This window comes from Astatotilapia calliptera, chromosome 17 (assembly GCF_964374335.1).
Source record: "Astatotilapia calliptera chromosome 17, fAstCal68.1, whole genome shotgun sequence".
NCBI lineage: Eukaryota > Metazoa > Chordata > Actinopteri > Cichliformes > Cichlidae > Astatotilapia > Astatotilapia calliptera.
In genome coordinates this window covers 6,297,307-6,312,434 of record NC_137438.1, presented here as the reverse complement: position 1 = coordinate 6,312,434, position 15,128 = coordinate 6,297,307, and the positions used below count along the sequence as shown (strand labels likewise).

General features: G+C 39.7%; 1 protein-coding gene across 6 annotated transcripts in view; it reads left to right on the top strand.

The window, feature by feature from the left end:
• dnajc6 (DnaJ (Hsp40) homolog, subfamily C, member 6) overlaps positions 1–15,128 on the top strand; it is a 37,174-nt gene that overhangs the window by 5,166 nt on the left and 16,880 nt on the right. For all 6 annotated transcript variants that reach the window (XM_080292170.1, XM_080292169.1, XM_026146174.2 and 3 more), the window contains 2 exons: positions 6,983–7,118; positions 13,944–13,993. In XM_080292170.1, coding sequence (XP_080148296.1) covers positions 6,983–7,118; positions 13,944–13,993 — 186 coding nt within the window. The remainder of the gene's footprint in view (positions 1–6,982; positions 7,119–13,943; positions 13,994–15,128) is intronic.

Below are 15,128 nucleotides of genomic sequence, written 5' to 3'. Positions count from 1 at the left end.
CCAGCTGTTTGAATTCATTGGTTTTGACAGATTCAGTTTTTTGTTTAAAAATAAGTCCTATAGGGTGGTATAGTTTTGGGATAGTTTCTGTTGCCTGTGCTCCTTCCATACTTACTATTCCTAAAATAGCAGACTCCATGATAAGAGCCAAATACCTGGCTCATGATACAAATATAAATTTTTGTCACATGCCAGACATTTGGCTCTTTCCATGCACTCTGCCACTTTTAATAATAGCAAAGCATTAGCATAACATCCTATGGACCTCTATATAGAGTCATGTGATGAATGTGAATATGAATGCTGATCAGGCTTCCTTCTCTTATAAATGTATACAAGTAATAATTTGAACATGTCAAGTGTGAACAACCAACTCAAACTTAAAAATAATTTCCAGTTTTAAAAAATTGAAATGACGACACAGTTGTCCAAAAATATTAGCACCGCAGTTATTAATACCTATATTACAGAATAACAACAAAAATTAAAACATATGCAAAATAAATAAATAACATAAGGCTGATAGGCGTATCTAGATTGTGAGGCCTGTTTGTAGAATGTGTGTTCACCACACTGCAGTACTCTGTGGAGTCAGCCAGTCTCCAGAGATGAACATTTGTGTGAAACAAAAGAAGCTGGATGAGGAGGGGTAAGGAAAGGGGATTGTGGGTGGGGAATGGGGTGGGTGTGCGGGGGCACTCAGATGTGTCAGATGTCTGCCTGGCCAGTGTGTACAGACAACCTTTTTGATCTGCGTGTGTGTGCATGTGTGTGTCTATGTATCCATCTGTTTTTCCCCACAATGCTGGATGCGGAGGGGTAAAGGTTGGCACTCTAGGAGGAGGGAACCACATCCAAACAAGCTATTGATCTTTCTCACAAAGCCAAGGGCCCTCTGTGCTGCTGATTTCCTGTGCTCTCTTCCTCTAACTGGCCAGGCTAACCGCTGCTCTATTACCTGATAGAGCCTGTATCACAGCCTCCTCTGGTGTCTCCATTAGCAGGGTTTGTCACTGTAGTTGGCTCACTAGCCAGCAGACTCCCACATCCATCTGGTCATGGACACAGAGGCACATGGGCGAGCTACCAGACCAACAGGAAAGCAAACAGGCAGATTCTAACAGATCTGCAGGGGGATAATGACTGAAAAAAACAGAGATAGGCAAAATGTGCTGAAGCAAAGGTGAGGGTCACATTGAGGGTGTATGACTACAAGGTAACCACACTCTAATAAATATAGATAAAAACAACTTAGGAAATATATAGAAAATAAAGTAAGCCTCCACAATAAAAAATAAATAAATATAACTTGCTTAATTAAGCACTGGTATCATTTCGATTGTAATATTTCAGCAATACAATAAAACTAAAGGCCCTAATGATCTTGCTGAATACACCAATCTTTACTTTTCTTTCACCACCGCTAAATACTTTCTAAGTTATCGTGTAGCTATCTTAGATTTTTATTGTCTAATTTAATCTAGATTGGGGTTTCTAAACTCTGTGGTCACAGGATGATTAATGGGCCATTGAAATCATGTTAAATACAATTTCTCTTCTTAAATATAGATTTCATTGCCTATTTTAATGTGAGTCCTGTGGAGTTTGGCATTTCACAGTCTGTCTGAAATGATCATATCTCCAGGCCTATGAAACAATTTGTTGTTGTAAGCAGATGCTGCTTCAGTTTAACAGTTTGAGAATCACTGCGTCAGCTTTATAAAACGTCATTTGGTGTAAAGTAGCTGATACAGCTGACACTGTGCAATTAAACTGACAAAAAGGGAACCACTTAGGATAATTAGAATATGGAAAAAATATAGACGTGTGAACAGATAAATGGTAGATCACTGGTCCAAGTTCGCTTTCCAGTTTGGTTTCAGTCTTCAGCAGGGTCCTAGTACTTTCCCCCAAAATAAGCAATTGTTTATCTTTTGAGTGAAGGGTTAAAAAAACCAACCAACATCACCTTGTAGGATCTTACTACAACACTTTCTGCCATTTACTGGGGCTAATTTATACAGAGCATGGCATAACCCCACCACAGTTTTACATCTGTTTAAATAGCTCAGCTGTTTGTATTGTCATTGTATGTTTATCAAACGTGTTACATGTGACGATAAATAGTTTCTGTGGACACTGCAGTGCCCATAGAAACTCTTCCACTCTTCATTATAGCGTTGCTTCAGCTCATTGAGGTTTGTGGGCATTTGTGTATACACAGCTCTGTTAAGCTCGCTGCAGCATTTCAATCGGGTTGAGGTCTGGACTTGGACTGGCCCATCGCAACACCTTGACTCTTTTCTTTTTCAACCATTCGGTTGTAGATTTGCTGATATGTTTGGGATTGTTGCCTTAATGCAAGATCCAGTTTGGACAAGCGTTAGCTAAAGCTAAGGAGGGTGAAAAGAAAAGTGTCTGGACTTCTTGAAGTTTCTTGAAGACGTTTAACATGTCAGCTGAGGAGCTTTTTCAGTTCCAAGAGCAACTGGTGGAGAGTCCCAGATTTTTTAAGCCCTATTGGGAGTGTCCCTAAATGGTTTCCAAATTAATGGGCTGCATCCTCCCAAGGCCGCATTTGTAGACCGATTACGTCACAGCAATGCGACAAAGGCTGTCCAAATTCGTAGACTCCTCCGAATGCAGCTGACAAATGCATCCTCCTTTTCCCCGAATTTGAAGGATGGGTTGGGTGTATCCTTTGTGGCCCACTATATCCCAGAATTCATAGCGCGGCCCAGCCAATTCCAGTTTTCAACAATGGCGGCTGCTTCTAAGTTTAAATATTACTCTTATTACTCTTTCTGGGTCACAAAATAAACTTTTAACATATTTTCAGGCGAGAATGTAGCTGTGTAAACTTCTGTTTACCCAACAGCTTGATAGCTAGCTGGGAGCTCGAGGGTCACTAGAGCCGGCGAGAACGGCAAACTCCCGGCACATGATGTTCAGATCACCGTGGTCTTTCGCTACTCAGATTAAATGTGATATATAAGTCACTTAGATAAACTAAAAATGTTATTGTTTGGCTTTTTTCAGTGTTTTATTTGTTCGTGAGTAAATCGGTTTGGCTGAGATTAAAGTTTATTGATTTGATTAGATAAAATAAAACTTTATTAATCCCCCTGGTGGGTTCCTCCTTGGTTTTCACACAGCTGAATAAACGTCAAACAGAAAACTGATTAAACAGAAGTGTGAGATGGTCGAGAATTTACGCCAGTGTCATGTTATATTTCAGATAGCAAGGAGCAGACAGCTGAGTTTATTAAACTCCACCGAGACAGCAGTGACGCAAATCTGAAGGCTAGACCGCCGTTTACTTCCGGCCTACCCAATCTTCTGAGGACCCTGCCCACGTAGACTGGACTTTAGTGTCCCTAAGAGGGTTAGCTGAATGTTAGCTGAAGCTAGCATTTGATGCTAGAAGAGTTTGGAATACAGACGACTTAAGGTTTGACTCAGTGCCTGCAAGGTGCTCAGGTTGTGTGGTTTCAAAACAAGCCCAGATTATCACCCCTCCACCTCCATGCTTGACAGTTGGCATGAGGTGTTTGTGCTGATATGCTGTGATTGATTTTCACCAAACGTTGTCTCGTCTGTTTGAAGGACATTGTTCCAGAAGTCTTGTGATTTGCTCAGATGCAACTTTGCCAGCATGTGCTGTGCTGCCACAGTCTTTTTAGAGAGAAGGGATATCCATCCTAACAACCTGCACTTATTCAGTCTTTTTCTAATTGTACTGTTATAAACTAACGTTTAGCATGCTAACTGAGGCCTGTAGTATCCGAGATTTAGCTCTTGTGGTTTTTGCAGTTTTCCTGAGCGTTGCACAGTCCAACCTTGGCACGTGTGTTAACACACACTTGAATGCTCCATTTCAGCAAACTGACCAAAGCTTCTGGTTTACTTTAGGTCCTGTAAAAAGTCTTTCACAAGACTGTATGTAATGATGAAGTTTAAAACACAGATGACACAGATTAGTCGGGTTTGTTTTTAACTATCCCAAGCAGCTTTAAGGATCTGAAGGTTCAGAAGTCGTGACAATCTTTTTTAAAATTATGAATTTCAAAACTTTTGTAAAAGAATCAGTTTGCCTAATTCTCTGTCAGCTTCCTCCTACACTTAGTCAGAGCTGTAATACCAGCGTGTCATGCTTTCAGCAGCATGTAAAGGCTTGCTTGTCATTCAAGGGAGCGGAATACACTTCTGGTTAAGCTGTGTAGTAGATGATTAATCATAGACTCCTTGTCTTATCAGCAGCATCTATAATTAAGCAGATTAGCGTCGGGTTGACACTGCAGTTGTTGAAATTCAGGAAGATACAAGGCCTATGATTATGGTACCCCTGAGGTTAAGTGCAGGGTTTTTGCCTTTCGAGCTTTACTGTTGTCCCTGTGCATCTATCTGTGTCGTTAACACTATGCTGGATATTGAGGAAGTAAGGTTTGAGGCTATAGAAGGAGGGAGACATATGCTGACAGCCAACAGATCCCTCTGGACATGAATAGAACTGCCTTGTCTTTTTTCCTCTCACTTCAGTCACCTCTGTCTTCCCCTCCTGTTTCTATTGGTCAGCTTAGTGAATGTGATACTAGGCAGCTGAGGAGGGGCGATGTAGGCTGTCGGACCGGCCTTCTTTAAGTGAAAAAGCTCTTTTGGATGTGACATTTCTTTATGAATGTTTGCTCATTCAGCATCACTGCTGCTTCTCCATCTGTACAGGTATCAAACATGACTGACACATATACTTAGTTCTTGATGTCAGGGTAGAGTGTAGGATCCTGGTTTTCTTAATCCTGTCAAGGTCACTGACTGGCAGATGTGTATGCCAAGGAGCTTAAAATGGGTCAAAACGTACCACTGAAATCACAGCCTTGCCTAAAAAAAGGAAAGAGGACTGTTTTAGCTTTTATTGTTCAGTGTAGACACGCCCAATGATGCAACTATATTTCTGAGATAGGTGACTGGATCTATCTATCTATCTATCTATCTATCTATCTATCTATCTATCTATCTATCTATCTATCTATCTATCTATCTATCTATCTATCTATCTATCTATCTATCTATCTATCTATCTATCTATCTATCTATCTATCTATCTATCTATCTATCTATCTATCTATCTATAAGACATGTTTATGCAGTTACATTGTATAAAAACTCGACTTAACACTGGTAATCTTTGCTGTTTGCAAAGTTCAATTCAATTTTTTTAGCATGGGGGAATTTTGGTGTGTCACAGGCTGCAAGAGTTTTATTTCTCAGTAAAAATAAATCCCTGTCATGCACATCATGCCTCAGCAGTCAGAGACCAAAAGTCTAATTTTGGAACTTAGTGAAGAATCGCTGCAAATACATCATGCATGTGGCGAAGGAGTCTCTGTCGAAGGAGTTTGAAGCAGCTGCTGTATGTGGTTGTATATCAAACTTTGCACGCAGCTTTTCTCCTAGACGTTGTTTGTAATGTCTTTGCGTCTTTCCAAGCTCCTAAAATAAGGATGGAGTTGATGCTTTCAAGCTTCTGATCCAATTGCAAAGAAAACATTTAGCAAAATGTCAAGTTTTGACATTTTGATAACATAGCAAAAGTATGTGGGTAGATGTTTCAGATAAAAGTGAAATTTTTTGTTTGGCTTCTGATTTTGACAACCTCTGAGCTTGGCCTGACAGTCTGACATGCTGGTTGGCTGACATGAAAGGCACGGCAGCCAACCAGCATGAAAACAAATATGTCCTTGCATAGCCCATTAGCTATTTCTATGAGCTATTCCTGTCATATTCCATTTTCAGAGTTAGAAACATCCCACAAACTACTAACTAGTGGTACAGTAGTTTCTCGTTATAATGAACCATCTGTGTAACCTCAATAACCCTTTTCCCCAGTACTGTCCAGATGAAAGTCATCGATAAACCCATAACATCTTTAAGAGTGTGAATCTGACATTTCCAACTATTTAAACCAAAGAAAAACTTTGTACAGACTCAGTCTGTTTTTGCATAAGTGCACAGTGTTCCTTCTCCTGCATCACTGGGACTTTTCTTTTTGAAATAGAAGAAGAAGTTGCCTGTTAAAAATATTTTGCAATACTTCCATTAGTTTATCCAGGCCAGTGCAACACATAAACTAAGCTTTCTTTGTTTTTAATCATGGGGAAAAACCCACTTGCACATACGTGAAGATGAATTATAAATGAGGAAAACCAAAAAACAACCCTACTCTGGGCCCGATCTAAAATTTGATGCTCAGCTAGCTTAATGATCCCCACTGACCGGTTTGGTTGGGAGAAGCTCTTTTCACTCCTCACAGATCATAAACTCAAGCACTGACTGAATGCTTCTCTGTCGGCAAGTGCACATTTCTGCAGACAAGACAGGTTGTGCATGAAGCATGATGCTAGGACGAGACTTTGCCTAAAATCCGGTTGTGGGTGTTTGTCTGCGGCATCATGTTTAATGTCGGTAGATTAGTCAGCACTGCCAGATGATATAAAGTAATGACATGGTGGTTTCTATGCACAGTAGGTGAAGAGGGGAGACAGAGGAGGGAGGGTCTGAGTGACTCAGATTAAACACATGGGCCTCATCCAAAGTTAAGAATATATGCAAACACACACAGATGCGCATGAGCTGGTGTGCATTTTAATGTGTGTTTTGTCTCTTATGTCCTTCTCCATCATTCCTTCACACCTACACACATGTTTACTGAGTGTGTAGAGCAGTGACTCATGTTCATCACCAAATGAAAAACCTCTGAATTAGGGCTCGAAGGACTGTGTGTAAATCCATCATTTGCACAAAAACGTATGATGGGACGTTTCAGCAGAAGGTTGCCCTCCTCTCACGTGTAATTTTGGACGCTTTCCCTGCGCCACAAAGGTGGGATCAGCTGCAATGACTGCCCTAAAGCAAAATGAAGTAGGAATTTGTAGGACATTAGTGACATCAGAGCTTGAAAAGCTTCTTGCTCCTTTGTTCTCAGATATGGATGCAGGCTATGGCGGAGGACTGCTGGATATGGTCAAGGGAGGAGCTGGCAAGTTCTTCAGCAACTTTAAGGACAACCTGAAAGACACGCTGAAGGACACCTCCACCAAAGTCATGCATCAAGTTGCTACGTAAGTGACCACTGCATTCATATGGTTTCATATTACAGGAATGAATACAGTTTTGCTCAAATGTTATACTAATAAGCAAAGATTATTTTTCGAGAGACTTGCGCAACAAAAGCAATGGAGACTTGGTCGGCTACTGCAACTGTATAGAAGTGATGATTAAAAATAAAAAAAACTCTTACGGTACTTGATAAAAATGTGGCTGATCTTATGTTCAAGGTTGTCGTGTTGTTTATGTCCAGACAGTGATTTTTAGCCTCGCATTAACGTCTATTTCAAACTGACCTGAATATTGTCAAAGATCATCACTGTTGATGCTTTCCAGCAGTTTTCAGGTGAAGAGTTTGAGGTTTTCAATCCTGAAGGGAGCACGTCCAGTGAGGAACAAAACCAGGATCGTACTTCACTGGGTCAGATGGTCAATACAGAGCTCTGCTGGAACATGGATGGACCTGAGGGCGAGTGTCTGGTGCTACCAGCATGTCTCATTCATCCGAGCATTTTTTGGCCAAACTAACCCAGACCTTGCCCAATACCTGGATCACTCACAGGAGTGATCAGCTCTCTGCAACTTTGTTCACATCCCAAAAACGAAAACAAGTTAAAGCATCGCAGAAACAAAGTCTGACCAAGAGACAAAAAGAAAAGAAAAAAAGAACAAAAACAGCCCAGAAGTGCTCAAAATGATGACCTTGAATATAAGCTCAGTCAGTGCTTCTGATTTTTACAGATACGATTTTTAGTCATTGTGATCACATCTAGTTTATCTTGAGTTTATTACCATGTGACACTGAATTAAATACACTGTGCAGTCAAACACAAGGGCCAGGGGTCAGAATTGGCCCGCCAGAGACTCCAATCAGGTCCACTGGATGGCTTTGGAAAATGTGAAGGAGGGCATAGATTTTGGACTTTTAACTTTATTTTCCTAAATTTTACAGTTTTTCTACTAACCAGGGACCCTATTGTCATTCAAACCACACCAAAGTAATAAATAATAATCTATAATTTTTCTATAATTTTAGAAATGCTAACAGATGTCTCACATTAATTGCTGCAGCATTTCTTATATTAAATGAAATTAAATGTGTAATTCACTTCTTTACCCTGATAAAAAAGGAACCATCACTGGTTCGGCCCTCTTCAGATCAAAGTAGCCAATGTATTTGGCAAACAATTTAAAACATGTTTGACATCCCCGCTGTAGATATTTTTCTAGTGTTGTACAGCTAAAGATGAATACTGCACACAAGTCCAGCTTAAATCTGTGCTTCAGTAGTGAGCGAACTGGTTAACCGAATGCTGTTTCAGATGTTGATCACAAGCGTCTCCAACTAGCTTTAGAAGTGAAGCAGCAGAGCGGTTGGGATGGAGGGAGGAAAGAGTGAGGTTTCAGAGTCTGGCACGGCTCGGTCGTCCCAATGTGTTTGTGCACAGGCATCTGCACAGGGCGGCACAAAGAGGCCTCTGTATTATCAAACACACACACACACACACACACACACACACACCCTACGTTGCTCCCCTCACTATTGACTCAGCAAGTCTGATTGTGAAATTTCCTCTCCAGGGTCTCTCCCTTTCTGTCGCTCACATCTTGGCAAACTCCCACTCTCCTGTCCTCTCGTTCCCCTTGTGTTTTTCGGTTGATCGACTGCCCGCTTGGCTCCACCTTTCTTCCTTTCCTCTCTGCCTCCCTCTTTGGTGTCTATTGCCCCACTTCTGGCTGCATTATTCATGGCGGTTCATTGTGCCAAATGGCCAGAGCACTGCTGATACAGAAGGATTCATTTCATTAGGAACCTGTGTGATGCGATGTGAAGTGTGTTTGTGGGGACTGTATATGCATGTGTGATAAGGGATAATGGAGGGAGGAGAAGTAGGCTAGCTCATACCTTTTGCTTTCTTAAACAGTATGCATTCAGACCACTTCCAAACAATTCTGTTTCGATTAATATATCATTATTCCAGCAAAACATTCCATATTTTCTTGTTATGTAGTCTTTTGGTTAAGTTGTTGCTTAACAGAAGATGAGTAAATAGATTTTAAGCAAATTTTGGACTTTATCTCAAATGTGACTGCCAATATTCAACCGTGTCTGCTGACATGGACAAAGTGTTAAGGCAGGTTTAAATGAGATACAAGAATGTCAACCAAGGGAAAAAAAATTCCCTTGAGCTTCCTCGGTATAACGTGACACCTCTGCTGTTAAACGGGCCTTCTTTGAATGCCCCGACAGGTCTTGATCCGTTCCTCTCTGCTTCTGTTCTCATGCGTAGTCAAGGGAAAGAGCTGCTTCTGAATTATTAAAACCAACCTGTGTTTCTTTACGTAGCTGAAGAAGAAAAATTTGCAGGGCAGGCGACTTGAAGCAACAATGTGTTTGTGTCTGTGAGAAGCGCAATGAATATGGAGCCTTGATGGCTGTGCTGGTTTTGTGAATAACACGGTGTGCTTGGTCTGCACCCAGGCTGTAACCCCCACTCCACCGACCTCCCTATCAGACACACATTAATTTGCCTTTTCCCCTCAAGTTTTCAAGCTTTGATCTGCATCTAAAGTTCCAGTTTTCCCAATTTCATTATCCATGTCATTTTTCAGACACCTAAACATACAGAACACAAACTTACAGCACATCTTATCTACAAAATAAGAAACTCTGGTGAATTAAAAAAAAAATCCCACTGTGATTTTGAAGAGTGAATGAAGATAAATCAGGCCCCGAGGATAGATGATTGCAGTGCAAACACTATGTAGCCACTTAAATTGGTTTAAGCAGACATGCTATAAAAATCCTGCTTAAACAAAATGAAGACAAGTGAATTTTAGAGAAGACCATAGGGGAAATGTAGAGAGCCCGACTCTAATATCCATCGGGATCTAACCCACTTACATTGATTTGGTTGAGACTATGTTTGTGTAGTCTTGAGAGGTTCTAATAGAGCACCTCACTTCTCATGTATTCAGCCTAAAATGTCTTATAAGCTCAGGGTGTTTACTTTCTCGGAGGAAAGCATGAACATGAAGTGCTGTACTGCTCAGAATGGGTTTAATAACATACCGGTACATCTATACACCAACCCAAGCAAGTTTACCTTTTGGGGTTTTTTTTACTGTTTTTTTTTTTTATCACAAAATGTGAGTTATTGCATCAGAGTTAATACCAATATCAAGTTGAATAAAGTAGTGCAGCAATAAGAAAGTCACATAAAAATTAATAACTGCTAAAAATTGTTGTTTTGTCTCTCAGGTCAGATAGAAGAAAGAAAAGATCAGTGGTGACCATTAGTGATCATGTAATCCATAGAAAGATGCCAATGATGGGGGACCTGTTACAAGCCCACTACAGTAACAAAGTTTGGATGCTGTGTAAACTGTAAATATAAACAGAATGCAATCATTTGGAAATGTCATAGACCAATAGAATGTAGAAAACATAGATAAAATGTTTTGGAATGAGAAAATGTACCACTTTAAAGAAACTATTAGCTCATTTTGAATTTGACGGCAGTAACTCGTCTAAAGAAAGTTGAGACAGAACTGCGTTTACCGTTGTGTCTTCTCTTTTGTGTTCTTGGTGAAAGGTCTGGACAGCAGGCAGGCCACTTTAGCACCTGGAGTCTTCTACTATGAAACTGTGCGTTGTAATCCGGTAGATGCAGTATGTGGTTTAGCATCGTATTGCTGAAAAAGACGTTGTCTGAATGGGAGAGTATGTTGCTCTAAAGCCTGTATATACCTTTCAGCATTGAAGGTGACTGTTCAAGCAGTTGTTTCTATAGGCACTAGTGCACCAACATCCCAACAGAGATGTGGACTTTTGAACTGAGAGCTGATAGCAAGCCAGATAGTCTCTCTCCTTTTTAGTCTGAAAGATGTATCAACAATGTGTTTCATATTCACTAAACAGTTTTCCACTTCCATTTCAAACAACCTCTGACCCAGAGAAAAATCATCGGCCTGAAGAACTGATTTTCAGCCTTGTCATTTAAAGAGATTTGTCGGGGATTCTCTGAATCTTTTTGATTCGGATGTTCAGCTACTGTGTTCTGAAAAAGATCAGATAAAGTACTTTTACATCAAGGAACAATATTCTGATATGTTTCTGAAAATGTTTTACAATTAGAGACATTTTTTGCAGATTGGTAAACATCTGTCTATCTTTACTTCTCAGAAACTCTGCCTTGGTAATATGATCCTTATTACCAGCCTGTTACCAAATAACCTAATTAGTTGCAAAATGTTTCTCCAACTGTTTCTTATTAGTACCCCTTACCATTCCAGCCTTCTGTCCCCCTGTCCCAATGTTTTAGAGATCTGTTGCTGCCATCAGTACAATAGTAAAAAGTGTTTTAGTTCTCTTTCGCCTCACTTTTGTAGACATCTTTCTTCTAATTGGCTGATACTCACAAACAGGAGGTTTGAACAGAAGGTGGGTGGGGCTTCTGTGCTTACAGCCAGTACCATGTGCCTTAAGGCAGCTTGGGTGCTACAACTCTCACAATAAATCTTCTTTTTTTTTGGTTCCGGAACTGATTTTATTTGTTGTATTTGTCCATGATACCTTAAAGGTTGTGAAAATATTGTCGGACATAAACCGGTCCATGGCGCAAAAAAGGTTGGGGATCGTTGCCTTAAGGGGCAATGTCCATAGCTGAAGCAAAATGTCTGAGCTTTAGCCAAACCTGGACACTAAATAAATGACCTCTTTATTTGAAACTCTGACTATGTTTAATTGGAACATCCCCCATTGTAACAGTATACATATGAGAGAAAACTAAGATGTGGAATGATATATTAATGGTATGAAATACTAACATCCGTACAGGGATGATAAGTTAATGAATAAGCATTATGTTATCTTAATGAGCTAGCATGATTAGTATCTTGGTAAACCACAATTTTAGAAGTGAGTCCTTCAAATTATTAGTCACACAGTTGCTAGACTGACTACCTTTAGATAAATTGCCCACTTGGTGGGAAAAAAAAGGGATTCAGTGGCAGATTAAACAAAGTCTGAGTCCAAAATCAAACCTTCTGACTATTTATGTGCAATTTACATCAAAATGTATCTAATCATTTTCCAGCAAGAGGAAATTGCACCAGTCTCGTCATTATCTTTTAACTTCCTGTCTGTTAGACATGGGCTTGTTTTTGATTGTGCGCTCTGATATCGACTGCATATCAACAGCTTTTATCAAATGTCTTTGTGTAACACAAAGGACTGACAAGACATTTTTTATAGCAGTCTGAAAAAACATCTGCTGGCATTTAGCATCTCCACAGTAATTAGATCAACGCTCCACCACAGCTGGGATCAGCTGGTCATTACCGTTTTTAAATTGGTCTTGTCAGGTGTTGATAGTGGTGTTATTGTTATTAGCTAGTTGGGGGGTGTTCAGATTGCACATTAATACAATATTTTTTATTTTTCATACTGGAGATGCGTTTCTCTATTACACACAGTTTAGTTGGCTCATAATTGTGTACCTGTTTCCATGGTAATAGATGTATTATTCAGCATAGAAATAGGAAAAACCACACATATGTACACACAGAAGTGTTAATATCCAGCAGAAATGTCACCTTTCTGATCTCCCAGACCCGATTTACTAATAAAAGTATAATGTAAAGATAAAACTGACCTTTTTTTCCACATTAAATTGGTCAAACGTTGACTCTGCTTTTCTACTCTGGGAACAACAAACACTCTGAGATCAAAATAGAAGCTTCAATTGTGGTCCAATTACCTCATTATAGAGGACTTACATGCAATGCCCTCACTGTTGGATTTAATTAAGGTTGTTTGTCTGTTATATTGTAGTATATTAGCAGTTACATTTTTTTTTTTAAGGCTAAACTACACAAACGGCCTAAATCAAAGGACACATTCACGTGATATGGTACGCTTGGTTTGTTTACAGAAAAACCCATGACTCATTTAGCAGTCTAGCTGAGAAGGACTGCATTACATAACCAGGTCTAGGACTGCAGCAGGCCCATATGGCACTCCTCCATGATCACACGGAATGACGGTCCCAGCTAGGCCTAGCTTGCAGGATTTACACAGTAGGCAACAAGCCAACTCAATTTGATTCGCATTAGCCTACAAACCTGTCTTGAAAGATAAATGCAACTACAGTGAGCTGAGCCTTCCTCTGCTGCTGTCAGTTGTGAGATTTTCTTTTTGTGAGTCATTTGTCCAAAAACAAATTTTCGTCTCTCACTCTAACCCCACCCTGAGCCTTTTTGGCAGTGTTTCATTAGTACGTGTTTCCACCACTGCTGTGCTGGAGCACTAGTGGACTGCTTGTATGTGAGTGCACCACAGCTGCCCCCACAGTCGAAAAAAAAAAAAAAAGGTCCATATGGCAGAGCTACATTTGGCAATGAAAGGCAGTGCTGCTCAATTTAAGAATTCACATATGGTATTTCTTTGATCCCAGGCAGTTCAGCCTAGAGTGGTGAGCCCGAACAAGATAACAGCTCTAAAGCCTGTTGAAGTTAATCACTTGGATATGCCTGTAATGCAGTTCAACCTGTGAATGACAGAAAGGTGGATCAACCTTTTTGGATGCTGGATATTCTTATACTAACTTTTTATATATGCATCATTTTGTCTTGGTAGCTAAATGCACAGAAACAGTCATTATGAATCTCTAACATTTCATATCTAAATCACAGAAATACAAAAGCAAGGTGATTTTGTAAAGCCTACTACAACTTATATTTTAAACATTTATTGAGATGCTTGTGGACAGTGGATATTGGTTTTACATATATGATGTAATAAAACGTGTTTTCAAAGATTTCTTTTTTCCTTACAGTTATACCAAAGGAGAGCTGGACATTGCCTACATAACATCACGGATCATAGGTAAATGTATTTCTAGCGAATGGGCATTGTATATACGCATGTGTGTAGATAGATGAACTTTAACAATGTTACTTGGACTGTTTTCCAGTTTTTTGATTGGGCAGCAATGTGCCCTTTAAAAGGCAAAGTCAGTCAGACATTTGTCACTCGAGGGCTTTATATCCCATGGTAGTCATGCTGGAGTGCAGAGCTACTCAGCTCACCTTTTTGCAATCCTGTACTCCACAGTGGGTAAAAAGACAGTTATGTAGAAATGAAAAGTTTTCACAGAACCCTTCTGTAGTCCTGTGAAAAACTAAGCACACTCTTACTGCTTCCATAGGAATTAAGACAGTAAGTAGCAGCCATGTACTTAATTAACTGAACATCAGCAAGTGTGAGCACCTGCGTAAAAGTGGAATTTGTGATCAGTTTGATGGTCTGGTGTGCTTTAAGACAATACCACAGTCTTCCCAGGAGCGGGGGTCATGGAAAATTCACTCCAGGTCAGACTGTACAATTCTCAGAGTTATGTTTTGGATTCTACAGGTCTCGGTTAGCATGTTAAAGACTGACACTCACTGAAAAAAACTCTTTGAATGAACATAAAAAAAAAAATCGATTAAATTGCTTTATTTTAGTGTTATTCAATTCTGTTATTCCAATGTGTAACATACTAGAGTTGGACCAACTTAATTAATTAATGATAAATCAACTTATTTACTGGAGTTAAGTCCATCATAATTTCATTGAATTGATCCAATCCATGCAAATTATGTTAGCCCAACAAAAGTACTTAATGCTAATAGAAAGATATTTATTTACGTGGAAATCCTTTTCATGATTATTTTAAATTCGAGGAGTCAAGAAAAAGTAGGAAAGGTATGATTACAAGGTTTGATACAGAATTTTCTTTACGTTTTTGTGCTTGACAGGTAAAACCACAATAAATAGCAATGGCATACACAAGGTGTGCGCTTTTCTTCTAACCCCAGTGATTTTCTGGTGGACTGAAATCTTGCATGATCTCATGATATCGCAAATCCAGGCAACTAACCACTCTTACTTGATCGCATCATGTCATCTCAAGAAGAATTTCATGCAGGTTGTACAGGATTTAATTACATCAACCATAGAAACCTTAAAGAATAGTGGT